Source organism: Tursiops truncatus, chromosome 10 (genome assembly GCF_011762595.2).
Source record: "Tursiops truncatus isolate mTurTru1 chromosome 10, mTurTru1.mat.Y, whole genome shotgun sequence".
NCBI lineage: Eukaryota > Metazoa > Chordata > Mammalia > Artiodactyla > Delphinidae > Tursiops > Tursiops truncatus.
The window spans coordinates 17,584,989-17,611,472 of record NC_047043.1 but is presented as its reverse complement, the minus strand read 5'-3'; the positions used below and the strand labels follow the sequence as shown (position 1 = coordinate 17,611,472).

At 39.0% G+C, this 26,484-nt stretch overlaps 1 protein-coding gene across 1 annotated transcript; it reads left to right on the top strand.

Moving 5' to 3' along the window:
- The first annotated feature begins 445 nt into the window (after positions 1-445).
- PRL (prolactin) lies at positions 446-10,922 on the top strand. The gene is made up of 5 exons (XM_019944976.2): positions 446-473; positions 2,794-2,978; positions 4,770-4,877; positions 8,268-8,447; positions 10,579-10,922. The coding sequence occupies exons 1-5, from the start codon at positions 446-448 to the stop codon at positions 10,768-10,770; spliced, it is 693 nt and encodes a 230-aa protein (XP_019800535.1). The 3' UTR covers positions 10,771-10,922.
- The last annotated feature ends 15,562 nt before the right edge of the window (positions 10,923-26,484 follow it).

Genomic DNA, 26,484 nt, shown 5'->3' with positions numbered 1-26,484 from the left:
AAAAAATAACCTTTGATAATACATGCGACACCTTAGTGAAAGATAATGCTATGTTCAAGAAACTGCAGAGAAATAAAGGTAAATGTTAAAGTAAATGACTGCTGTAATTTTACAGGTCCTCTAACCCAAACTAGTCTCCAGATCTCACCTTCATTATCTCTCTCATTTCCTTTTGGTCTAATTAATCAAAATCCTTCCTAGATGTTCATTTCTGGCCAGTATGTCTTCCTGAATATGAATAAGAAATAGAATACCATTTGATGTTTGAAATTATGGGGGTAATCTCGATGACGGAAATAGATGACTGGCAAAAGGGAAGGGAATGCCTGATTAAATATATTCATGAAGATGTCAAAGGCTTATAAAGCCAATATCTGGGAAAGAGAAAGCTGTAGGACTACCAGATCTTCTCTGGTGAAGTGTGTTTTTCGAAATCATCACCACCATGGACAACAAAGGTTCATCACAGAAAGGTATGTGCAGCAACTCACGGAGCTGCTAGCTTTATCAACACTCCTGTGACGGTATTAATTTGAAATTGTAGCTAATATTCTCTCATTCAGAGGTTTCAGCATTACAGAGTTTAGAAGAGCTATCTAATCACTGCTCTAGATATCAATTGTTTAAGGGACTAGGAAAGTGGTTCCCAAATGGGGGAGTGTCTTCCAGAGACATTTGGTTAATGTCTGGAGATGGTTTTGGTTGTCTTAATTTGGGGCAGGGGCGCTACTGGTCTCTAGTGGGTAGAGGTCAGAGATGTTGCTAAATATACTACAATACACAGGACAGCCCCCAGAACAGGGAATTATCCAGCTCAAAATGTCAATCAGCCAAAGGTGAGAAACCCTGGACTGGAATAAGACCAAAAGTGTCTCTGAGTCCAAGTCATCACAACTCCAGAAGGTAGAAACAAACATTTTCTAGTTCCCAGGCCTCTTTTGTGGTTTGGCCAAGATGAGTCAGCCTGATGAAACTTTTAACTCTGAAGCCATAATATAGACAATGATAGCAGAGTTGTCCCCTACAATACTTTGTCGACTGGGTTTAAGCCAAATGACATTATAAAAGAAAAAACAGGCTAGTAATAACTAATTACCTTTACTTTCTTGGTTGACATTTGCAAGAAAAAGAAATTGCAAGACAAGGAAATTAGTAACAAAATTTATTTCATGAAACAACAGAAACATTTCTCTCTTTTATCTCATCTTAGACTATGAAAATCCTTCAGATGATAAAGGTACAGACAAATGTAGAAAGAATTAAAGAATATCTGTCCAGTCATGAATTTCCTAGAACCAATACTATTCCAATGCCTCTACCTCTACTTTTTATCTATACTTGTAGATAAAACATCTAATCAGCTATGTTACATGACTGTAATGTACCTAAAACAAACTCTTTGGAAACATGTTTTTGAAAAATTAAACGTCTGTTACATGAATCATCTCACAACATTAATATTTTTTATTTTGCAGCTAAAAGGTTGTTTAGCTACATTCTATGCTAAATATTCTTTTATATATTTTCAGGTATTTGGGGTTAGGTATTTTTTCACCATAAATCTTTTTAGCACTTGCCTAGCTTTATCTTGGACATTTCCAGTTACATTTATTGAAGATTCCATAGCAAATGAGTTTTCTGATAAACACATTTTTATATTTTATATTCTTTACAGTCTTTTGGAGTAGTTTGAAGTTAAAAGTGATTTTAATATATTGTTTCTTTCCTTTTGGAAGTGTAAATTATTGATATGTTAGTGGTTCTTATTTGTCCATCTTCTGAGATAGTAAATTGGTGAGTAAATCATCTCTGATAATTGTCAAATATTTTTAAAGAGAGTGTTTTATAGATAGAGCAGAACAAATTGATAAAATCAACTTTCTAGGTTCACTATTGTCATGCAATCAAAGTATTTTTCTCTACTAGTAATGGCGATGACCTCTGCTAGCTCTGAGTCATCATAGCTACCGATGTGGTCCCTGTTACACACAGACCGAGAGGCCACACGCGTGTGTGATGTGACATGAGGAAGTGAAAAGATGACACTGGCACCCAGCCGCCCCCATCTGCTAATAATGGGACTTGGGGAAAATTACTCACCCTCTCTAAGTCTTCTTGTTTCATTAATATAATTTGAAGATAAAGTCAAGGCTACCTCACAGGGTTATTGTGAAACACAAATTTAAAAAAAATTTTTAAAGCTTTGGGCAAAGTATCAAGGAAATGCATGGGGTTATTAAGGTGAGTTAGCAGACCCAGGCTACAGTATCCTTTTTACCTTAGTGCTCAATATTAGCAATCAGTCGGTCATGTGTTTATTATTATCAGGCACGACAGTAAACCAGAGAGATCAACTGTGCTATTCTTGACATTTCAGTGTCTAGAATGCAAGCATTCGTCAACATAGAGTTAAAAAAATTACAAACTCCTAGAGAGCCTGGCTGCTGAGAATCTGCAGAAAGTTCCAACACATTAAACTATCTTAAGAGAATGACCTAAACACTCCGGCTCAGAATTAATTTCAGCTCCAAATGTTTGCAAAGCACAGAAGCGCTTCTGGGAGCAATACAAAAATGCAGGGAGTAACCTACTTCTCAAACTACCTATCTGTGCAAATATGATTATACATCCAAATTTACACAGTGGAAGGTGTTGATTCTTTCCCACCCCAGCTATTTCAGTACCAAATCATGCAGAGGGCAATGGGGAGAGATAAGGCTTCCCTTGACAGGATGGCTTTTGATAACCTCAGTTGAATAGATCATCTCAGAGTGGCTCATTTTTTTATTTAAGCAGGGTCACTCCTGCTCCTGCTGTTGCTGGTGTCAAATCTGCTCTTGTGCAAGAGTGTGGCCTCCCTTCCCATCTGTCCCAGCGGGGCTGTCAACTGCCAGGTGTCCCTTCGAGACCTGTTTGACCGCGCAGTCATCCTGTCCCACTACATCCATAACCTCTCCTCGGAAATGTTCAACGAATTTGTAAGTACTGCACTTCATGCCTCTTTCCAGAAAGAGCCTTCACGTAAGTGACTGGGCTAAACCACACTGCAAACAAGAAAGCTGCACCGGCCAAATTTCAAATGATACACTTTCTGGGTCAAAGAAGGCATCAGCTCGTAAGATGTAGGAGAAAGGGTCAGTTTCAGGAAATCTCGAAGATTCTTAAAGAGTGTAATAATTTTTTTTCAATTTCCTTTACTTCATTTTATTGTTTTAATTTCCAAAATAACTTTTAAAGCACCTGTATTAGTCAGCTTGGAGTGCCATAACAGAATACCACAGACTAGGTGGATTAAATAGCAGAAGTTTATTTCCTCACAGTTCTGGGGTCTGGAAGTCCCAGATCAGGGTGCCAGCATGGTCAGGTTCTTGTAAGGGCTCTCTCTTCCCAGTCTGGCTCCTCCATGTGTCCTCACATGGTAAGCGGGGGAGAAAGAGACAGAGATACAGAGAAAAAAGAAAACTCTCTTATAAAGACACTAATCACATTGCATCAGGGTTCTAGCCTATGAGCCCATTGAACCTTAATTACCTTCATAAAGGTCCTTCTCCAAATACAGTACATTGAGGGTTGGGGCTTCAACACAGGAATCTGGGGGAGACACAAACCTTCAGTCCATAACAGCACCTGACCTAAAGCACTTTTAGGTGGGGCTGAGGAAAAGGAAGTATGTTGACTTTTTTGTCCTTAAGGGTCTCTCTGGGCATTCTTCACCTAGCACACAGTAGATACCCGATAAATAACTGCACTGCAGTGAATTGGGTGGATGGAACATGGTAAATGAAGCTGAATCCATGTCAGGAAAACAAATAATGATAGTTTCTTAAATGCTACAAATTATTGTTCTAAGATTTGCAGTGAATAGGTTTAGAACCAACTAGAAGGGTTGGTTTAGAACTGGAAACAATTATTCTCTTTCTGATGAAGGTACTTTGAAAGTTGTATGTTAACTCTTTTAGGACAATCAAGGAGCACATAGTAGAGCAAACAGCTGATAAAAAATGGTATTCAATGTTTGTATTAAATTCATGTAGTTCTTTTTACTCATCAGTTTCTCTTTCCTTCTCCATTTTTAACTGGCCACCTTTTTTCCAAACCTTACAAATAATCCCTTTAAATGTTCACAAGTTTTACTAAAGATTAGTTTTTCTCTATCAACGTGTTAGCTAGTTTTTTCTATTCTTATTCTCAGTCCATTGCTTAGTATTCCTTAGAATTTTATGCCACGTTTCTCTGACTTACCATTTTGTCACCATCAGCAAAATTGTAGTCTGCATCTATGATGAACACTAAGCTATAGGCATGTGGATTCAGAGATTAGTCAAAGAAAAGTTATCATTTTATAACTCCTATTAAGGAAGTATATTGGTTCCGATCCACAGTGAACAAAAGATTAAATGGCTAAATACAGGTACATATGCACTATATTTGGTTCAAATACTTTTAAAAAAGATGATACTTAATAAAACATTTAATATTTCATATTTGAGGTATTTTTAGTGTTTGCTCTCCAGATAATAACTTGTGGGAAGGGTGAAATTAAACAAGGGAATAGCAAAGGGAAGAGCTTGGAATTTAGAAAAGTTAGATGGAAAAAAAAATTTTTTATAGAGATAATGGAAAGAAAAAGTAGGACAAAGAATGACTTTTACGTGGCTTTCATTAAAAAAAATGATACATCTATCAAATGTGTTACTATTCTGGTAATGGGTTCATTTATTCAATGCCCAAACAACACTAACTCAGTAAATCTGCTTGATCACTTCCAGGATAAACGGTACGCCCAGGGCAGAGGGTTCATTACCAAGGCTATCAACAGCTGCCACACCTCCTCCCTCTCCACCCCTGAAGACAAAGAACAAGCCCAACAGGTCCATGTGAGTCTTTTATCCAGGTTTTTCACCTAAACAAATGAGATAGTCCATGGGTGTTACCAGGCTGCAGATTATTAGAAGTAATGGTAACGGCACATGCAAAGGAAGGTGGAAGAAGAGCAAGCTATCGAAGAGAAATTACATTCTGCACTTGATGAAGTATGAGTAAAATCAAGTGCTGACTAAAGATCGATAGCAGCAAAATAAATGATCTATAAATTGTCCATGCAGACAACATTACTTCAACCAATGCATTAGACCTAGGATTGCATACACTTTACTTCATGAAAGCATGAACTGAATGGGACTTCCATGTGTAAAATATTAAATTTGCAAAATTCATGGGTACTTAAGAAACGCAAACCCAGTTGATGTATCCCCCATTACTAGCGACTCTTACATGGGCAGCATTTACCATGACGGACCACTGTACCATTCGAGCCATTGCTTCTGACTTTCAAGGCTCTCCTGATTCTGCTTCTACTTCTCTGACACCTACTTCATTCTTCACTGACTCCTCTGTCACCTCTCATTCTTAATTACAGGTCTCTCCCCAAATCAGGTCCTATAAAATGGTTTGCTTCTCATGACCACAACTATTGCCTCTGTTCTGATGACAACAAAGTCTGTACATCAAGGCCTGTTCATTTATCCCAGCTCCATTTTTTTATCATCATAGTCTCTCCCTTCTGATTCCCGGCCCGAACCACTGTCCTCACATGATTTTAAATACTTTCACATATATACCCTCTTAAATACAATCTGTTCTCTCTCTACAACTTGGTTAATGATACCAGCATTCTTTCAGTCTAGTAAGCTCATTAATAACGATGATGATAAAATGAAGGAAGAAGGTGAAGAAGGAGGAGAAGGAATTTTTTATAAATTTAAAATTTATTGAGAGCGACTACATTGCCATACATTGTACAAAGCACTTCATGTGCGTTATTATACTCAGTCATCACAAAAAATCCTGTAACACAGGTACTGCTATTACACTTCCTGAGATAAGGAAACCGAGGCTCAGAGAAGTTATGGAATTTGCACCTGTCACACAGCTAGGAAGCAGTGAGTCTGGGTTTCATCCAACTCAGAGCTCTCACTTTTAACCATTGAGCTACAATGGCCCAGTGCATATGTGCCACTCACCATACAGTCTGTATTTCTTTACAACTCCTTCTCTCACATTCTAGTCATGCTTCCATTGCAATGTCTATTTGATTCTTCTCCACTCTTCATTTCCTTTACCAGTAGATTAGTTCATGGACATCAAGAAAGTAAGCATTTTAAATCAGAGATGCTCAGCCCCTTGGAGTTTCATGCCTGATCCTGGTAGTAGCAAACTAGGGGGCAACACCCTCCATTGTGAATCCCATTGATGCTGTTACTAAAGACAGTACTGCGCCATTTTCTGCACCTACACGTGTCAACAAAATAGACTGCTCTGATAGCAGCATGGGGGTTGGTGTTGGGATAGATTAAGGAAAGCATGTTTTTAAATGCCACGTCTTCTTCACTGCCTCTTTGTTCCAATATCATAAAATAAAATTACCAATCAAAAAATGAATATATTAATACATGATTTGATTCATTAATACAAATGAATCTTTGGGTGAAAATGATGTGGGCATGGGTGGAATCTTTCTTGGGTAGATACTCCAGGCACATACTGAGTTCCAACAAAATACTTAGGTTTCTTTCCCTGGACAAGCAAAGTATTCAAATATAAAGAACTCACTAAGTAGATGGTCGAATTTCCGAGGTAAAAACAAAATTCTTTACATTATAAATTAGAACTCATTAGAAGAATTAGTTATTTGCATAAGGCAGACCCAGAGATAAACCCATGCACCTATGGTCAACTAATCTATGACAAAGGAGGCAAGGATATATAATGGAGAAAAGACAGTCTCTTCCATAAATGGTGCTGGGAAAACTGGACAGCTACATGTAAAAGAATGAAATTAGAACACTCCCTAACACCATACACAAAAATAAACTCAAAATGGATTAGAGACCTAAATGTAAGACCAGACACTATAAACCTCTTAGAGGAAAACATAGGAAGAACACTCTTTGACATAAATCACAGCAAGATCTTTTTTGATCCACCTCCTAGAGTAATGGAAATAAAAACAAAAATAAACAAATGGGACCTAATGAAACTTAAAAGCTTTTGCAAAGCAAAGGAAACTACAAACAAGATGAAAAGATAACCCTCAGACTGGGAGAAAATATTTGCAAATGAATCAACAAAGAATTAATCTCCAAAACGTATAAACAGCTCATGCAGCTCAATACTAAAAAAAACAAACAACCCAATCAAAAAATGGGCAGAAGACCTAAATAGACATTTCTCCAAAGAAGACATACAGATGGCCAAGAAGCACATGAAAAGCTGCTCAACATCACTAATTATTAGAGAAATGCAAATCAAAAGTACAATGAGGTATCACCTCACACGGGTCAGAATGGCCGTCATCAGAAAATTTACGAACAACAAATGCTGGAGAGGGTGTGGAGAAAAGGGAACCCTCTCGCACTGTTGGTGGGAATGTAAATTGATACAGCCACTATAGAGAACAGTATGGAGGTTCCTTAACAAAGTAAAAATAGAATTACCATATGACCCAGCAATCCCACTACTGGGCATATACCCAGAGAAAACCATAATTCAAAAAGACACATGCACCCCAATGTTCACTGCAGCACTGTTTACAACAGCCAGGTCATGGAAGTAACCTAAGTGCCCATCGAAAAGACGAATGGATAAAGAAGATGTGGTACATATATACAATGGAACATTACTCAGCCATAAAAAGGAATGAAATTGGGTCATTTGTAGAGACGTGGATGGATCTAGAGACTGTCCTACAGAGTGAAGTAAGTCAGAAAGAGAAAAACAAATATCGTGTATTAAGGCATATATGTGGAACCTAGAAAAAATGGTACTGATGAACCGGTTTGCAGGGTAGAAATAGAGACACAGAAGTAGAGAACAAACATATGGACACCAAGAGGGGAAAGTGGTGGGGGGGGGGGGGGTGGGATGAATTGGGGGATTGGGACTGACATATACATAGTAATATGTATAAAATAGATAACTAATTAGAACCTGCTGTATAAAAAAATAAAATAAAATTCAAAAATTCAAGTAAGTAAAAATAAAAGCATTGAAAAAAATAAGCCAGATATTTTTAAATTTTAGCAAAATGTAAACAAATAGCTTACATTTTATACTTTTACAACTTTTACCACCTTCAAAAAATTTTGTATACACACAGGAATAACAAAGAGGTTTTTTTAGGTCAGCCTCTCTGCACAAAAATCACATGTGACTAAACCCACTGTATTATGCTTATTTTAATGAAATTGCTTCCTATGGTCGCTTAGCATGAAGTCCTTCTGAGCATGATCCTTGGCGTGCTGCGCTCCTGGAATGACCCTCTGTACCACCTGGTCACTGAGGTGCGGGGTATGCAAGAAGCCCCAGAGTCTATCCTATCAAGAGCCATAGAGATTGAGGAACAGAACAAACGACTTCTAGAAGGCATGGAGAAGATAGTTGGCCAGGTGAGCAGCCTCTTGAAGGCTTCCTTGGTTTTCTCATGAATGAAAGAAGTGACCTCTGTGATGAGGAATGAGTTTTGAAATACCTCACTTTGCAAGAACAAGATGCAGGCCTCCTATATTCTAGACTGCTATTAAATAAAGCAAGAGCCTAGTCATTCATCATAGTGATAGATTCTATTGTAAGTGAAGCAGAATTCTACTACGATTTTTGACAGGTGCAGCCTTCCCTGCATTGCACACAATTCCACCAAAAGCTTGCCTTTTCCTGGGCACAGGTGGTTGAAATATTTTCAAGGGTAAGAGAACTACAGAATAGAATTTGCAAAATAAATGTTTTCTTCAAAGTATCCCAGGACATCTGCTACTGAAATTCTGCTTGTATTCTTTCTCTGTCCTCCTCAAACCAAAGGATGAGAGTGGGAAGGAAGAAAAGAGAAAGTCAAAACCAGATTGGATGGTGTTTCTCCCCACTCCTCCCTGCTCTTCTGGAGATATCTGTCAGGGAAGGAAGGAGATTGAAAAGAGGAGGCCACAGCATGAATGCTGTCCCACAAGCACTAGGTTTCAGTGGGTCACAAAAGATGGAGATGCTCCTTTTCTGGAATGTTTTTTTATTTTGTAATTTACACAAAGTTTTCCCATCTGAAATTTGCTTTGGGAGGGGGCTCCAGAAATAAAAACTCTAATCATTGCATTTAATCTCCCCAAATAATTTATCATATTTAGATTGATATATGCATTTAGATGGGATAAATAAATGGGATAAATAAATCTCCATTTAGATGGGATAATTTCAACATGAGGGAGGGAACATCTAAGCAGCTTCCTGAAGTTCTCAGAAATAATATATAATCTAAATAAAAATATATGATTATAGACCTAATAATAGGAGCAATTTTATATTTCTCTTATTGTGTACAAAGTACATGATAATCCTGTGACATTTTTGTCATTTTCAGGGGAGAAGAATATATCCATCACAAATACAAAGCACATTTTAACCCTGGGACATATGAAATAAACACCTAGATTTTCAGGTTATTGTCCTCATTCCTGTGGGCCTATTTTCTGAGGTCACTAATTTGTTCTATAATACTTCATTTTGTTCTTTTTTACCGCTTACTTATTTATTCTTATTCATATCATTGCCCTTTGCACAGTAAATTTTGTCTTAGGGCTCAAGCACTAAAATAAAAGCAAGGCAACACACACAAATTCCAATAAGGAATCCCAGGTTTAAAAAATGGTCTTACTCTGCAGCAGAAAGTTAGTGTGGCAGGGTCTACAGTTATCCCACGTTTATACCTAGAAGCTCTCCAAACTAGATGACATCCCTAGTTGCCAAGCTGGTTACTTGGTCTCTTGGTTCTCCGGGGGTTCCCAGCCCACAGAGGGTAACAAGCATGAAGATGCAAGGTGCTCAGTTGCTCACAGTCCCCACCCTACCACCCACCTCTCACCACTGGGGGGTTGCTGTCAGCACCCCCTTTTTATAGGCAGTTTTCCCAGTACCTTCCACTTAAGAGACATCAAGAGAAAGCAGATATTTCTCATGGACATCAGGGGGTTATCTGTCCTGGGTGGAATGTGAATGCCTCCTGACTATTTCAGAAGATCTTGTCAGTCACAGCCATCGCTAGATTATCTGCCCCTTAAACCATCTAGTACAATCCGCATCGTTTCTAAGGTCTTTAAACACATGCTCTATGGAGAAGAGAATCAGTTCAAAGCAGGGGAAACATAAATGTAATGATGGTGACCTTCAGAAGAAATAAGGTAAAAAGTACATTTCAGAGAACAGATTCAGGACATCAAACAGTTCAAGTGATACAACTGTGTCCCTTGATCACATTCATATGAATATTCAAACAGCAGCTTTGTTTCTCCATCGTTTTACTCCTGCACAAATATCCTTAATCTGTGATCACATACATGTAAGAAAACTTACACTTGAGTTCTGCTTCTAGTTTGTAAATTACTAACAGATTTCTGATACGCTGGCTCCAAAACCTATGTCTACAGAGTTTTATATTCATGTGTCCTCCCCAAAACTTAATTTGATAGTTAGAAGGAACGAAGATAAGCAAATAATAATAAAACTCATAATAAGTCATTATCTTTGGGTGCTTAGGTTCATCCTGGAGTCAAGGAGAATGAGGTCTACTCGGTGTGGTCGGGACTTCCATCCCTGCAGATGGCCGATGAAGATACGCGCCTTTTTGCTTTTTATAACCTGCTCCACTGCCTACGCAGGGATTCACATAAGATTGACAGTTATCTCAAGCTCCTGAAGTGCCGAATCATCTACGACAGCAACTGCTAAGCCCACAGCCATTCCATTCATTTCTGAGATGGTTCTTAATGATCCATCCCATAGCAGTCTTCTTTTAGTTTTATAGCTTTTGAATGCATGCTTGGGTGTAATGGGTCTCATCTTAAAAAATAAAAAGACTCCACAGAGATGTCAAAATCTAAGAAGGCAATTTGTCAAAGTTTCTTATCTTCATTTTAACAGAAAATCAAAAGAAAATCCATCCCTACCGTTGAGAAAAGTTCCTATTAAAATCTGTCACAGATAGCAGAATCTGGCATTACAAAGAAGACCATTAACAGCTTACTTTAGCGTCACAGCAAATTATTCTGGGTCAGGTTATTAGAATCAAAGAATTAGATAATTATTTATCGTGCTGGTCATGCTACCGAGAAGACTGAATTCTCGGGATTCTTTATGAAAGCCAGCCACGTACCGTCAGCCAATTTTCACAGTGTTACAACAGACAATTAAGTGCTATGAAACTGTGATGTACCCAAATAGCGTGAGGTTTACCGAACAGTCTAAAAATTATTAGGATACCGTCTTAGTCCTTCTGGGCTGCTATTACAAAATATCACAGATTTGTAAACAACAGAAATCGATTTCCACAGCGTGGTCAGGTGGGGCCCTCTTCCGGTCACACACTTCTTACTGGATCCTCACATGGGGGGAGGGACTAGGGAGCTCTCATATATAAAAGCACTAATCTCATTCATGAGGCTCCATCCTTATAACTTAATCACCTCCCAAAGGCTCCACCCATGAACACCATCACCTTTGGGAGTTAGGATTTCAACATATGAAATTTCTGGGGGACACAAAGGTTGAGGCCATAGCAGATACAAACGTGAACTGGCTTCATCCTCCTCCACTGGCTGTCTTCAGCCATGCTCAACTGCATCCCCATCTCCTTGGCATCATCTTGCACACATGCCATACGTTCTGGTCACACTGGGTTTAACAAGTTCAGTCCGGTCAAGTTTCAACTCCACCTCATGTTCAGCCTACTTACTGTTTCCCCCTACCATACTGAGGCCCAGGGAACCTACCAGGGAAAGCAGATATGACCGTTTCTGCAAGGATTCTTCTCCCTTACTCTCTGGATCTTCATTCCTCCGGCCATGTTGGAAGGGGGTAGAGGATAACGAGATGGAAAACCTCTGACATCACTGACTTACGTGGTGCTATTGTAGCTGTCCCATGGCCAAGAGGGACCGATCTGGAATTCCCCTGAATGACAAGTGTCTCTCTTGTGTGGCACCCCTGTGATTTTCCAGGACATCTGCAAGTTGGGGATACCCCACTGCATAGCTGTTGCTTTTTTTGACCAAGGGAAATATTCTGGCACCCCACAGCTCAGCCACCTGCAGTATTCTCCACAGTCTGTCTGTTTCCCTCACTCTGTAAGCACCCTACTGGAGAAAATTAATTGGCTTAAGGTCAGCTACCTACTAGCTGACCCATAGGAAAGCCATGCATCACAGACACTCCAAACAACTGAATGGCAATAACACCGGTGTGCATCTGACCCCATCCTGGGGTCTCTGGACAATTCTCCACCTGGTGAACACAGAGTAGATTAGAAAGTTGGATTCATAGACAGACATTAATCTGAGTGAGATACCATTCTTTCCTCCTTTCAGAACCATGAGTAACTATCTTCGTCAATAATTAGGTAGTTGGCCTTACAAACATTCCCTACTGGGTGCCTGAATTGCAAAACCCTCCTCATAGACTTAGTTTCCAGTGAGACTGGAAAGACATGACTGGATTAGGGTAGCTCAGCTTGTTCAACTGCCTCAAAACAACCTGGGATGAGGGCCAATCTCGTTGCCAGCTCTCCTGGCGGTGGTGTCGCCAGGCTGGTTTTGCAGCATCTTTATGGCTTTAGCAGGAATTCTTAGACAACAGTCAATGGGAAATATTTCATCCAACATCCTGATAGAGACGAAATAAAAAAGGTAGAAGGGAAGGAGAATGAAGAGGAATGAAAGAAGGAGAAGATGGAAGGAAGGAAATACAGAAGAGAGAAAGTGAGTAAAAGACGGGTCGTGCAGGGTGAGATGCCATTGGAATACTGTATTTGGCGAAGACCCAAACATATATGCTTTAATTTTTATACCCTAAGAGCAAATATCACCTCATATTCTCCTTTTACTTCTATTTCCTCTCCTCTCCTCTTTTTCTGAAATTGTCCTTTGTATGAGGAGTATTCTTTTGCTGCTACCAAATGAGTTGCCATAGTTCTAGAGATGAACAAAACTGGGCACCTCTTCAGATCAGAACTCAAGGCAATTTTCTTCTGTCATGCAAAGAAACTTTTCATACACGTATAGGGACACAGTCCAGCAAAACCAACCTCTTCCCTCATAGCCAGGGTTATTTTTGTCTGAGTCCTGCTCCTGCCTCTAGCCGTGATGACCCAAACCTTTCAGAACACAACAGAATACTCTGCCCCAAACCAATCTATCAATCTCTCCCTTTGTTCCTGCATGCATGCAAAATGTCAGCTTTCTCGTATTTCCACTTTCTTCTTTCAAAAGGCAGAAGACTATGGGAAAAACACGTATGCACTTTCTTTCTAAGTCATTTATTGCTGCAAACATCTAATTCTATTGTGTTACCCACTTAACTTTCTTTCTTTCAGTGTCTAGATATTTCCAACAGAGAGGATGGTATTTATCAGAGGGAAAATTTGGCAATAAGGGCGACAGTGCAATTGTATGAAACATACATTCACCACTAGCCCACACACATCTTCATGTATTCTTCTCTTATGAAGTTTATTCCAAGCACAAATTTAACGCTGTAGATAAACAACGGAGGAGGTGATATTGAAAGGCCTCTCCCTGCTTGACCGTGACATATAAACTGAATACTGTAGATTTCAGACAATACTGAGCAGACCCCTAGGTGTCCTGTAGAGTCAGCAAGGGGTAGCTGAAAAGAGGATATTGGGGAAGAATATAACAGTCACTCCCCTGACAACCAGAGTGAGTCTATTTTTTTCCTCTTTTTACAGATTTCCATGTAAGATTACATTTGAAGAAACGACCCTGCTATAGCAAGAATAGTAGCAGAGGTTACCGAACGGAAACAAACAAATGAAAAACCCTTGAAGTTCACTGACCTCACAGATTAGTAAATCACGTGTCATGGATACAACAAAGACTTAAACTGAGGTTTAAAAAAAAAATCTCTGTTTTCCAGAAGTTGGCTCTCAAGCTGTGGAGAAACAGAGGGTGACATAAACATGCAAATTACTATATTATGTGGTAAAGAAAAGTAAGTACAAGAGGCGATGCCAAACAAAGTGCTACAGTGAATTGAAGTACAGCTAGGAGACATCTGGTTGTGAGAACAGGAAGCTTTTTGGAGTGACACAGTTGTGATGGCTTCATGATGGAGTTTTGAAAGGTTGATGGGATGTTGATACAGAAAAACAGGAAGGCAGCATATCTGTCAATTCATTTAGAATCATAAGTGTCTCCTATATCCTGGGCAAAAGGAACTGAGATACTAATACATATAGCATTATAAGGTATCAGTGGATAATCAAGTTTGACCAAAACACAAGAAATGCTCATTTTTTTAACAGACATGTAATGTCTCTCATTATTATGCTCCCACTATGTGCTATACACGTTATTCTACATATATTACTGTTATGGGGGAAATCTTGTAAGGATTGTTTATGCATTGTGGAAGATCATTTACGCCAATTTGGAGAGCTTGTATTTATTCAGCAAGGCAACAGGAAACCAGGAAACTTTAGTGCAAGAGGGAAGTATGTCCAGAATTGGAAAATAGAAACATTAACCTGGTCTGAGGGGTAGTGGGAGTATGGGGCTGATGGAGAAAAGGCAGCAGTCCAGAAACAGCTTGGAATATTATGACACTAGAAGAAAATCAAAGAAAAATCAAATTGCCAAGCAAAAAGAAGCAGAGGATATGAGAGAGATAGGAAAAGAAATAGGCTTGACTACACAGAGGGAATGCGGCAGGCCTAAGAGTCAAAAAGGCATCCAAGAACATGGGACTGGATGAGTAAATAAATGATTGGGAAGTCAGAGAGAAGACAGGAGATCAATTAAGGTTCTGTCCAAAAGCATCTGAACTTTATTTTCCTGTATTTCATCAACTCTGTACAAGAATTCATCAAAAATGTTAACTTACTATAGCATATCACAGAAATAAGTACACTCAAGACCCCCTGCTAGACTCTATCAAATACCAGAACCAAAGCATCACTGCCCAGGGATAACAGGTAGTAAGTCACTAGTCACTTTCAACACTTAAATAAGACATGCATTGTAAAGCATAGTGGATGAATGGAAATAAAATGAAAACAATCCACTCCTTCACAGAGCCAGCCCGACCCAAAACCTAAACAAAACATAAGTAATGTTCTCTTTCAACATATGTCCACTTTCTCCAAGAGTTTCTCATTCCTTTCTCCTGAATCCACCCTTGTTTACTGTCCTTTCGTTCTCTTCCTCTCAGCAGATGGTCAGCTAATCACTAATCACATAAATAATTAAAAAGTGCTCACTCCTAATATTCATATTGAAGGAGTCTTGAAACTGAAAAGCTTTCTAATCCTCTGAAAATAAAACTCTAATATTGGAATGACTCCTCCCCAGCCTCTTTCCAAAATGCCCAGTAGGCAGCCAGATGTGACTCTAGCTACTTAGAAATCTTCTGCTGTAATTATAACCTATTTGGATAGTAAAGACAGGAAAGACAAATGAGGCAATGAAAGGCATTTAGAAAGAAATGCATGGACAAGTGGAAAAGATACCATATGTTTTAAACACAGATCCATGCTTGCACACCATACCAGTGTGATGGGAGCCAGGTGGGCCTAATCGGGGGTGGAGTTTGCAAGAAAGCTCTATAGCAATTAGCACTGAGAAGTCTTATTCAGCTCAACTGTTTAAATATGATTCTTTGATTCTAAGACTCAGAGCCACTCGTCCCACTTAACTGCACTAAGTCAAAAAAGGAATATACTTATTGCATATTTGAAAGTTGCTAAGAGATCTGAAAAGTTCTCATCACAAGAAAAAGAATTTGTAACTATATATAGTGACAGACAGTAACTATATATAGACTTATTGTGGTATCACTTTGCAATATATACATACGTCAAATCATTACACTGTACCCCTGAAACTAATATAATGTTATATGTCAATGTTATATACGCATAATGATTATATAATCATTATGCTGTATACCTAAAACTTATATGTGTGTGTGTATACACACCAATATATATGTAAAGTTTTTTAAAGAAATATACTTTATATATTGAATAAAGAAAGCAAATCAACTAATATTTTTTGGGTTTTTTTCAAAAGTACATTCTAGCTAGCATACTGGGTCTAAAACCTTATCTCCAAATGTTGTTTATGTTTATGCTGATAAAGAAAACAGAAAAGTGTCCTAACCCTGTAACATTAACTGCAGATGAGTTTAGTTACAATAGTTAATAAAAACCACTAAATCCTAAAACCTATAGGCCGGCTGAGTACTCTGCTATTGATCACTGAACAAATATTTACTTAATTCCCACTTGACTCAGGCACTATTGTTGGTGCTTGGTTTACATCAATAAACAAAGCAGGCAGACGCTTGTCCTCACAGAACTTATATTCTAGCTGGGGGGGAAGACCGACAACACACAATAAACATGAATACAAATACATTATATAGTAGGTTAACAGGTGATCTGTACTATGGAAAGAGAAATAGTAAAGCAGAGGAAGGGTTTTAGGGAGTAAAGGTGAAGAAAGGGAAGTGATTTAAAAAGACAACTTAGAACGCATTGCGGGCAGCAGCAGCATTTCCTCTGTTAAATCATGCAAACGTGCTCCCTTGCATTCCAGATCCAAGTTTTGCCTCATCCAGTCAGACTTCTTCCTCTTCTGCACAACTTCAGAAAGGTTTCCATCTTTGAGGCTCTATGCAAACATGAATATTCTGAACGTTCTGCCTCTCGTCACTTGAACTGAAAGATTTTAAAAGTAATTTGGAGTAAACTTCCCCAAACTAAGTAACATTTTATGCAACAGATTTTGATACTTTTCTGTTTCCTGAACGACTAATCTCTAAATTATTTTCATTTTACAACACACTATCAGTGCCAAAAATTGTATAATGTAAAAATATTATATATGTACTGCTCTTCTAATTTACTATAACATTTAAAAAATATACACAAAATATAAATTAAATGAAATATAGATAAAAATAAATAGAAATACTAATATCTTCTTCCCAAAGGATGAGGACACTCACTTCTCAAGTTAATTTAATTTTTTTATACAGCAGGTTCTTATTAGTTACCTATTTTATACACATCAGTGTATACATATCAATCCCAATCTCCCAATTCATCCCACCACCACCACCCCCCACCCGTTTTCCCCCCTAAGTGTCCATATGTTTGCTCTCTACATCTGTGTCTCTATTCCTGCCTTGCAAACCAGTTCATCTGTACCATTTTTCTGGATTCCACATATATGTGTTAATATACGATATTTGTTTTTCTCTTTCTGACTTACTTCACTCTGTATGACAGTCTCTTGGTCCATCCACGGCTCTACAAATGACCCAATTTCGTTCCTTTTTATGGCTGAGTACTATTCCATTGTATACACGTACCACATCTTCTTTATCCATTCATCTGCCGATCGGCATTTAGGTTGCTTCCGTGAACTGGCTATTGTAAATAGTGCTGCAATGAGCATGTGTCTTTTTCAATTATGGTTTTCTCTGGGTATATGGCCAGTAGTAGGATTGCTGGGTCATATGGTAATTCTATTTTTAGTTTTTTAAGGTCCTCCATACTATTCTCCATACTGGTTCTATCAATTTACATTCCCACCAACAGTGCAAGAGGGTTCCCTTTTCTCCACAACCTCTCCAGCATTGGTTCTTTCTAAATTTTCTGATGATGCCCATTCTAACTGGTGTGAGGTGATACCTCATTGCAGTTTTCACTTGCATTTCTCCAATAATTAGTGATGTTGAGCAGCTTTTCATGTGCCTCTTGGCCATCCGTATGTCTTCTTAGACAAATGTCTATTTAGGTCTTCTGCCCATTTTTTGATTGGGTGGTTTTTTTAAATATTGAGCTGCATGAGCTGTTTGTGTATTTTGGAGATTAATCCTTTGTCCGTTGATTCACTTGTAAATATTTTCTCCCATTCTAAGAGTTGTCCCTTCATCTTGTTTACAGTTTCCTTTGCTGTGCAAAAGCTTTTACGTTCCATTAGGTCCCATTTGTTTATTTTTGTTTTTATTTCCATTACTCTAGGAGGTGGATCAAAAAAGATCTTGCTGTGATTTATGTCAAAGAGTGTTCTTCCTATGTTTTCCTCTAAGAGTTTTACAGTGTCTGGTCTTACATTTAGGTCTTTAATCCATTTTGAGTTTATTTTTGTGTATGGTGTTAGGGAGCGTTCTAATTTCATTCTTTTACATGTAGCCGTCCAGTTTTCCCAGCACCACTTATTGAAGAGACGGTCTTTTCTCCATTGTATATCTTTGCCTCATTTGTCATAGATTAGTTGACCACAGGTGCATGGGTTTATCTCTGGGCTTTCTATCCTGTTCCATTGACCTATATTTCTGTTTTGGTGCCAGTACCATATTGTCTTGATTACTGTAGCTTTGTAGCACAGTCTGAAGTCAGGGAGTCTGATTCCTCCAGCTCCATTTTTTTCCCTCAAGATTGCTTTGGCTATTCGGGGTCTTTTGTTTCTCCATACAAATTTTAAGATTTTTTGTTCTAGTTCTGTAAAAAGCACCACTGGTAATTTGATAGGGATTGCGCTGAATCTGTAGATTGCTTTGGGTAGTACAGTCACTTTACAATATTGATTCTTCCAATCCAAGAACATGGTATATCTCTCCATCTCTTTATCATCTTTGATTCCTTTCATCAGTGTCTTATAGTTTTCTGAGTACAGGTCTTTTACCTCCTTAGGTAGGTTTTTCCCTAGGTATTTCATTCTTTTTGTGGCAGTGGTGAATGGGATTGTTTCCTTAATTTCTCTTTCTGATCTTTCGTTGTTAGTGTATAGGAATGCAAGAGATTTCTGTACATTAATTTTGTATCCTACAACTTTACCAAATTCATTGATTAGCTCTAGCAGCTTTCTGGTGGCCTCCTTATGATTCTCTATGTATAGTATCATGTCATCTGCAAACAGTGACAGTTTTACTTCTTCTTTTCCAATTTGTATTCTTTTTATTTCGTTTTCTTCTCTGATTGCCGTGGCTAGGACTACCAAAACTATGTTGAATAATAGTGGCGAGAGTGGACATCCTTGTCTTGTACCTGATCTTAGAGAAAATGCTTTCAGTTTTTCACCACTGAGAATGATGTTTGCTGTGGGTTTGTCATATATGGCCTTTATTATGTTGAGGTAGGTTCCCTCTATGTCCACTTTCTGGAGAGTTTTTATCATAAATGGGTGTTGAATTTTGTCAAAAGTTTTTCCTGCATCTACTGAGATGATCATATGGTTTTTATTCTTCAAGTTGTTAATATGGTGTATCACACGGATTGATTTGCGTATACTGAAGAATCCTTGCACCCCTGGGATAAATCCCACTTGATCATGGTGTATGATCCTTTTAATGTGTTGTTGGATTCTGTTTGCTAGTATTCTGTTGAGGATACCTGCATCTATATTCATCAGTGATATTTGTCTATAATTTTATTTTTTTGTAGTATCTTTGTCTGGTTTTGGTATCAGGGTGATGGTGGCCTTGTAGAATGAGTTTAGCAGTTTTCCTTCTTCTGCAATTTTTTGGAAGAGTTTAAGAAGGATAGGTGTTAGCTCTTCTCTAAATGTTTGACAAAATTCACCTGTGAAGCTATCTGGTCCTGCACTTTTGTTTGTTGGAAGATTTTTAATCACAGTTTCTATTTCATTACTTGTGATTGGTCTGTTCATATTTCTTCCTGGTTCAGTCTTGGAAGGTTATACCTTTGTAAGAATTTGTCCATTTCTTCCAGGTTGCCCATTTTATTGGCATAGAGTTTCTTGTAGCAGTCTCCTATGATGCTTTGTACTTCTGTGGTGTCTGTTGTAACTTCTCCTTTTTCATTTCCAATTTTATTGATTTGAGTCCTCTCCCTCTTTTTCTTGATGAGTCTGGTTAAAGGTTTATCAATTTTGTTTATCTTCTCAAAGAACCAGCTTTTAGTTTTATTTATCTTTGCTACTGTTTTGTTTCTATTTCATTTATTTCTGCTCTGATCCTTATGATTTTGTTCCTTCTACTAACTTTGGGTTTTGTTTGTTCTTCTTTCTCTAGTTCCTTTAGATGTAAGGTTAGATTGTTTATTTGAGATCTTTCTTGTTTCTTGTATTGCTATAAACTTCCCTCTTAGAAATGCTTTTGCTGCATCCCATAGGTTTTGGATCGTCATGCTTTCATTGTCATTTGTCTCTAGGTATTTTTTGATTTCCTCTTTAATTTCTTCAGTGATCTCTAGGTTATTATTTAGTAATATATTGTTTAGCCTCCAGGTGTTTGTGTTTTTTACATTTTTTTCGCTGCAATTTATTTCTAATCTCATAGCATTGTGGCCGGAAAAGATGCTTGATATGATTTCAGTTTTCTTAAATGTACTGAGGCTTGATTTGTTATCCAAGATATGATCTACCCTGGAGAGTGTTCTGTGTGCACTTGAGAAGAAAGTGTAATCTGTAATCTGCTGTTTATGATGGAATGTCCTATAAATATCAAATCTACCTGGTCTATTGTGTCATTTAAAGCTTGTGTTTCCTTATTAATTTTCTGGCTGGATGATCTATCTATTTGCATGAGGTGTTAAAGTCCCCCACTATTATTGTGTTACTGTCAATTTCCTCTTTTATAGCTGTTAGCGTTTGCCTTATATATTGAGGTGCTTCTATGTTGGGTGCATATATATTTATAATTGTTATACCTTCTTCTTGGATTGATCCCTTGATCATTAAGTGGTGTCCTTCCTTGTGTCTTGTAACGTTCTTTAAGGTCTATTTTGTCTGATTTGAAAATTGCTACTCCAGCTTTCTTTTGATTTCCATTTGCATGGAATATCTTTTTCCATCCCCTTACTTTCAGTCTGTATGTCTCTCTAGGTCTCAAGTGGGTCTCTTGTAGACAGCATACATATGGGTCTTGTGTTTGTATCCATTCAGCGAGCCTGTGGTTCTTGGTTGGAGCATTTAATCCATTCACATTTAAGGTAATGATCGATATGTATGTTCCTATTACCATTTTCTTAACTGTCTTGGGCTTGCTTTTGTAGGTCCTTTCCTTCTCTTGTGTTTCCCTCTTAGAGAAGTTCCTTTAGCATTTGTTGTAGAGCTGGTTTGGTGGTGCTGAATTCTCTTAGCTTTTGCTTGTCTGTAAAGCTTTTGATTTCTCCGTCGAATCTGAATGAGATCCTTGCTGGGTAGAGTAATCTTGGTTGTAGGTTCTTCCCTTTCATCACTTTAAATATATCATGCCACTCCCTTCTGGCTTGTAGAGTTTCTGCTGAGAAATCAGCTGTTAACCTTATGGGACTTCCCTTGTATGTTATTTATTGTCTTTCCCTTGTTGCTTTTAATGATTTTTCTTTGTCTTTAACTTTTGTCAGTTTGATTACTATGTGTCTTGGCACGTTTCTCCTTGGGTTTATCCTGCCTGGGACTCTCTGTACTTCCTGGACTTGGGTGGCTATTTCCTTTCCCATGTTAGGAAAGTTTTCGACTATCATGCCTTCAAATATTTTCTTGGGTCCTTTTTCTGTCTCTTCTCCTTCTGGGACCCCTATAATGCGAATGTTGATGCGTTTAATGTTGTCCCAGAGGTCTCTTCGGCTGTATTCATTTCTTTTCATTCTTTTTTCTTTATTCTGGTCCACAGCAGTGAATTCCACCATTCTGTCTTCCAGGTCACTTATCTGTTCTTCTGCCTCGGTTATTCTGCTACTGATTCCTTCTAGTGTATTTTTCATTTCAGTTATTGTATTGTTCATCTCTGTTTGTTTGTTCTTTAATTCTTCTAGGTCTTTGTTAAACATTTCTTGCATCTTCTCGATCTCTGCCTCCATTCTTTTTCTGAGGTCCTGGATCATCTTCACTATCATTATTCTGAATTATTTTTCTGGAAGGTTGTCTATCTCCACTTCATTTAATTGTTTTTCTGGGGTTTTATCTTGTTCCTTCATCTGGTACATAGTCCTCTGCCTTTTCATTTTGTCTATCTTTCTGTGAATGTGGTTTCCATTCCACAGGCTGCAGGATTGTAGTTCTTCTTGCTTCTGCTGTCTGCCCTCTGGTGGATGACGCTATCTAAGCGGGCTGTGCAAGCTTCCTGATGGGAGGGACTGGTGGTGGGTAGAGCTGGGTGTTGCTCTGGTGGGCAGAACTCAGTAAAACTTTAATCTGCTTGTCTGCTGATGGGTGGGGCTGAGTTTCCTCCCTGTTGGTTGTTTGACCTAACGTGATCCAGCACTGGAGGCTACAGGCTCTTTGGTGGGGCTAATGGTGGACTCTGGGAGGGCTCATGCCAATGAGTACTTCCCAGAACTTCTGCTGCCACTGTCTTTGTCCCCACAGTGAGCCACAGCCACCCCCGGCCTCTGGAGGAGACACTCCAACACTAGCAGGTAGGTCTGGTTCAGTCTCCTATGGGGAAACTGTTCCTTCCCCCTGGGTCTTGATGCGCACACTACTTTGTGTGTGCCCTCCAGGAGTGGAGTCTCTGTTTCTCCCAGTCCTGTCAAAGTCCTGCAGTCAAATCCCACTAGCCTTCAAAGTCTGATTCTCTGAGAATTCCTCCGCTTGTTGCCAGACCCCCAGGTTGGGAAGCCTGACATGGGGCTCAGAACCTTCACTCCAGTGGGTGGACTTCTGTGGTATTACTGTTCTCCAGTTTGTGAGTCACCCACCCAGTGGTCATGGGATTTGATTTTCCTGTGATTGCACCCCTCCTACCGTCTCATTGTGACTTCACCTTTGTCTTTGGTGTGTGGTATCTTTTTTGGTGAGTTCCAGTGTCCTCCTGTCAATGATTGTTCAGCAGTTAATTGTGATTCTGGTGTTCTCGTACAAGGGAGTGAGCACATGTCCTTCTACTCCACCATCTTGAACCAATCTGACACTCACTTTTAAAGTCACTGGACTAATGGATTCTCTATGCACACATATAATTATACCACAGTTGTTTAAATATCATAATAATTTCTTTTACATACAATTTAAATCAAAGCTCTCAGAATACCACAAAGGACTGGGAATAAAATTATATGTGAATATTTCTCTTCATATGCATATATTAAATTTCGTAAGCTCAATCAAGTAATCACCATTAGCCCTTTTATTATTCCATCCATTCATCTACTGGTAAATAATCCAAATTCTACAATAGATTTCTTCAAGGGTTTAAATCTCAAGTCATGCCAAAAGCAGAGCAAGGGCCTACAAGAAGAAACGAAATGTAGTATGGGTATCATTATACATATCCATTTGTAAAGAGAATTAATGAAGAAATACAGCAGACTTACAGTCGGCTGTATCAGAAAGTGTTCTCAATCAGCGCTGAACGTGTGTATCACCTAGAGCAACAGTCCCCAAACTTTCTGGCACCGGGGACCAGTTGTGTGGAAGACAATTTTTCCAGAATGGTTAGGGGGGTGAGGATGGTTCATGTGGTAATGTGGGGAGCAGCAGATGAACCGATACTAGTCCACAGCCCAGGGGTTTCGGACCCCTGACCCAGAGTACTTTCTCAGCTTCCCATGACTTCCGAAGAAAAAGGGCTCCATTACTTTCATCTCCTGCCTACTGTGGAGTCTTTTCCACTTTCCTCCACAACTTCCTTCAATGAAATGTCTTCCCTAGGTATAAAACGGACCTTGGGCTTGTGGTCCAGACAAGATGGCCTGGGTCTGTTTGTGCCCACTCTTCATGCTGGAAATAACAAGAGGCCAGTAAAGGAGACTTTTTTTTTTCTTTTTTTTTGCGGTATGCAGGCCTCTCACTGTTGTGGCCTCTCCCATTGCGGAGCACACGCTCCAGACGCGCAGGCTCAGCGGCCATGGCTCACGGGCCCAGCCGCTCCGCGGCATGTGGGATCTTCCCGGACAACGGCACGAACCCATGTCCCCTGCATCGGCAGGTGGACTCTCAACCACTGTGCCACCAGGGAAGCCCTAAAGGAGACCTTTGAGAGTTGGTAAGAAGAAGGTGAACTAGTTTGGGACCTGAAGACTGGAGGAGCAACACAGCAGCACCCAACAGAAGAAGGCAACCCAGGCCCAGCATTTCCTAACCTCCAACCTAGCATCAGAAGGCAGCCTGAGTAGGGCCATTCCTCCACAGGAAAGAATATGAAGGAACAGCAGGTGAGCTGAGCCAAATCAGCAAGGGGGATGGATGGGAAGAAGTCTCCTGGGGGATACTCCAAGGCTGCCACACAGCACAGCAAGAGACACCATATAAGCAACTGGGCTCTGGAAGCCTCTTTGCTCCCAATGCCTGTGACTCCCCTGTAAGGCGATCCCACCACCACAAGCAGGCCAGCCTGGGAAGCACTCTTGGTCCCCCACAGCAGGGAAGTTCCTGTCAGAACAAGTACCTGGCCAGGGAAGCCTCCAGAAGCCTGAAACTCCCTTTTGCACTAGGGAAAGAAGGGTGGGCGGGCAGAACCACAGGAGGGACCCAACCACACAGTCAGAAAGGTCTGGAAAGTCTCTTTGTCTCCAAGAGCCTGAAACTTCCTGCCTCTGCCCAGAATCACTGGGAGGAGGGGCAGCTGGGAGGCACTAGTAGGGGGATCCTGCCACAACAAGTCTGGCTCAGGAAGCCCCTTTTTCCTAAAGGCTCTGGACTGCCTTCTTTCACCTAGACACACCTGGTGGCCTACACTGGGGAAACCCCTTTTGCTTCCTCATACATACCATCAGAGACCAGTGAGAGCCCAAGCAGCATTAGATAAGTCAAACAGGACAAATAACATGGCAAAGGCTTTAAAATTAAACTGTTAATGGAACCACAGCCCATAAACTAAGTCAGGAACTCCATGATCAATCTAAACAGGGTGACTTTCTAGTAAAACAAGATTTCAATAGGATCCCAGAGTCCTCTAACATAAGACAAGATATCCAGACGACAACTGAAAATGACCTGTCGTACCAAGAACCCAGAAACTGAAAACCTGACTAAGAAAAGGCAAGCAACCAATGCCAACACTGAAATTAATCAGATGTAATAATCTGACAAAAGTTTTCAAGCAGCCATGAAAAAACACTTCAAGATAAATTACAAATTCTCTTGAAATAACTAAAAATATCTTGTCAATGAAATAGAAGTTATTTAAATAAGGACCAAATGGAAATTATATAAATGAAAGGTAAAATAACAAAGAAAAAACTCACAGAGCAGAGATGACAGAGGATAAGAATCAATGAATTTCAGGACTGATTAATACAATTCATGTAATCTGAACAATAGAGAGAATGCAGACTGAAAAAAAAAAAATTAATAGAGCCCCAGTGACCTATGAGAGAACAACAAAAAAATCCAACATTCATCTCATCACATTCCCAGGAAAAAAAAGAGAAGGAAAATGGGTGTGAGAGACTACTCAAAGAAATAATGGCTAAAAAAAAAAAAAAAAAAGAAATAATGGCTGAAAACTTCCTAAATGTCAGAAAAGATACAAACCTGTAGATTGAAAAAGCTCAGCAACTCGAAATAGGATAAACCCAAAGAAATCCACACCAAGACACATCATAATTATATTTCAGAAAACGAAAGACCAAAGAAAAGTCTTGAAAGCAGCCAAGGAGAAATAATGCATTAACTAGAGGGAAACATCAACTCAGATGTCAGTGGATTTCCCTTATGAAACTCTGGAGGCTATACGAAAGTCGTAAGTCCTGAAAGAAAAGAACTTTCTATCACAAAACTCTTTATCTGGCTAAATTATCCTTTAGGAATGAAGGGGAAATAAGAGCATTCTCAGATGATGGAAAAACTAAAAGAATTTGTCACTAGCAGATCTACTTTTTAAAAAGTTGCTAAAGAAAGTCTTCACACAGAAAGGAAATAACAAAAGAAAGACTCTTGGAACTTTGGGAGAAAAGAAAGAACAATGTAAATAGACTGTCCTTTTCCTCATGACATTTATGTCATATTTAATGATTATAACAAAAATTATACCATCTGATACTCATGAGAATGGTATTTAAAAGTGTGGAAGACCCTAAATGGAAAGAAGTTTCCACACTTCATTAAAGGATGTAAAATACTGATGCCAACAGGCTGTGATAAAACATAGATAAGATAGATGATTGATAGATGGATAGACAGATAGATAGACCCATAGAATAAAGACACTCAAAAACATTTGAAAGAGACTAAAATGGAATCCCAAAACTGTTCAAGCAACACAAAAAGTGAAGAAAAGAGAAACACAGAAACAAGAACCAGAAGAACAAACAGAAAGCAAATAATAAAATGTCAGACTTAAGCATTAATATATCATTAATTACCTAAAATATAAATGGTCTAAATATATCAATCAAAAGACAGAGATTGGCAGAGTGATTAAAAAATGAGGCACTGTATGCTGTTTCAAAGAAACTCACTAATGACATGGGTATGTTGAAAATAAAAGGAAAAAAAGATACATTGATATCAGATAAAGAATATTCAAACCAAA

What these genes read in the sequence shown, in the direction of transcription:
- PRL (XM_019944976.2), top strand. Translation starts at nt 446, where the DNA reads ATGGACAACAAAGGTTCATCACAGAAAG. An exon ending in CAAAGGTTCATCACAGAAAG is followed by an intron (nt 474 to 2,793) that starts GTATGTGCAGCA and finishes TTTTTATTTAAG; the next exon opens with CAGGGTCACTCCTGCTCCTG. An exon ending in CGGAAATGTTCAACGAATTT is followed by an intron (nt 2,979 to 4,769) that starts GTAAGTACTGCA and finishes GATCACTTCCAG; the next exon opens with GATAAACGGTACGCCCAGGG.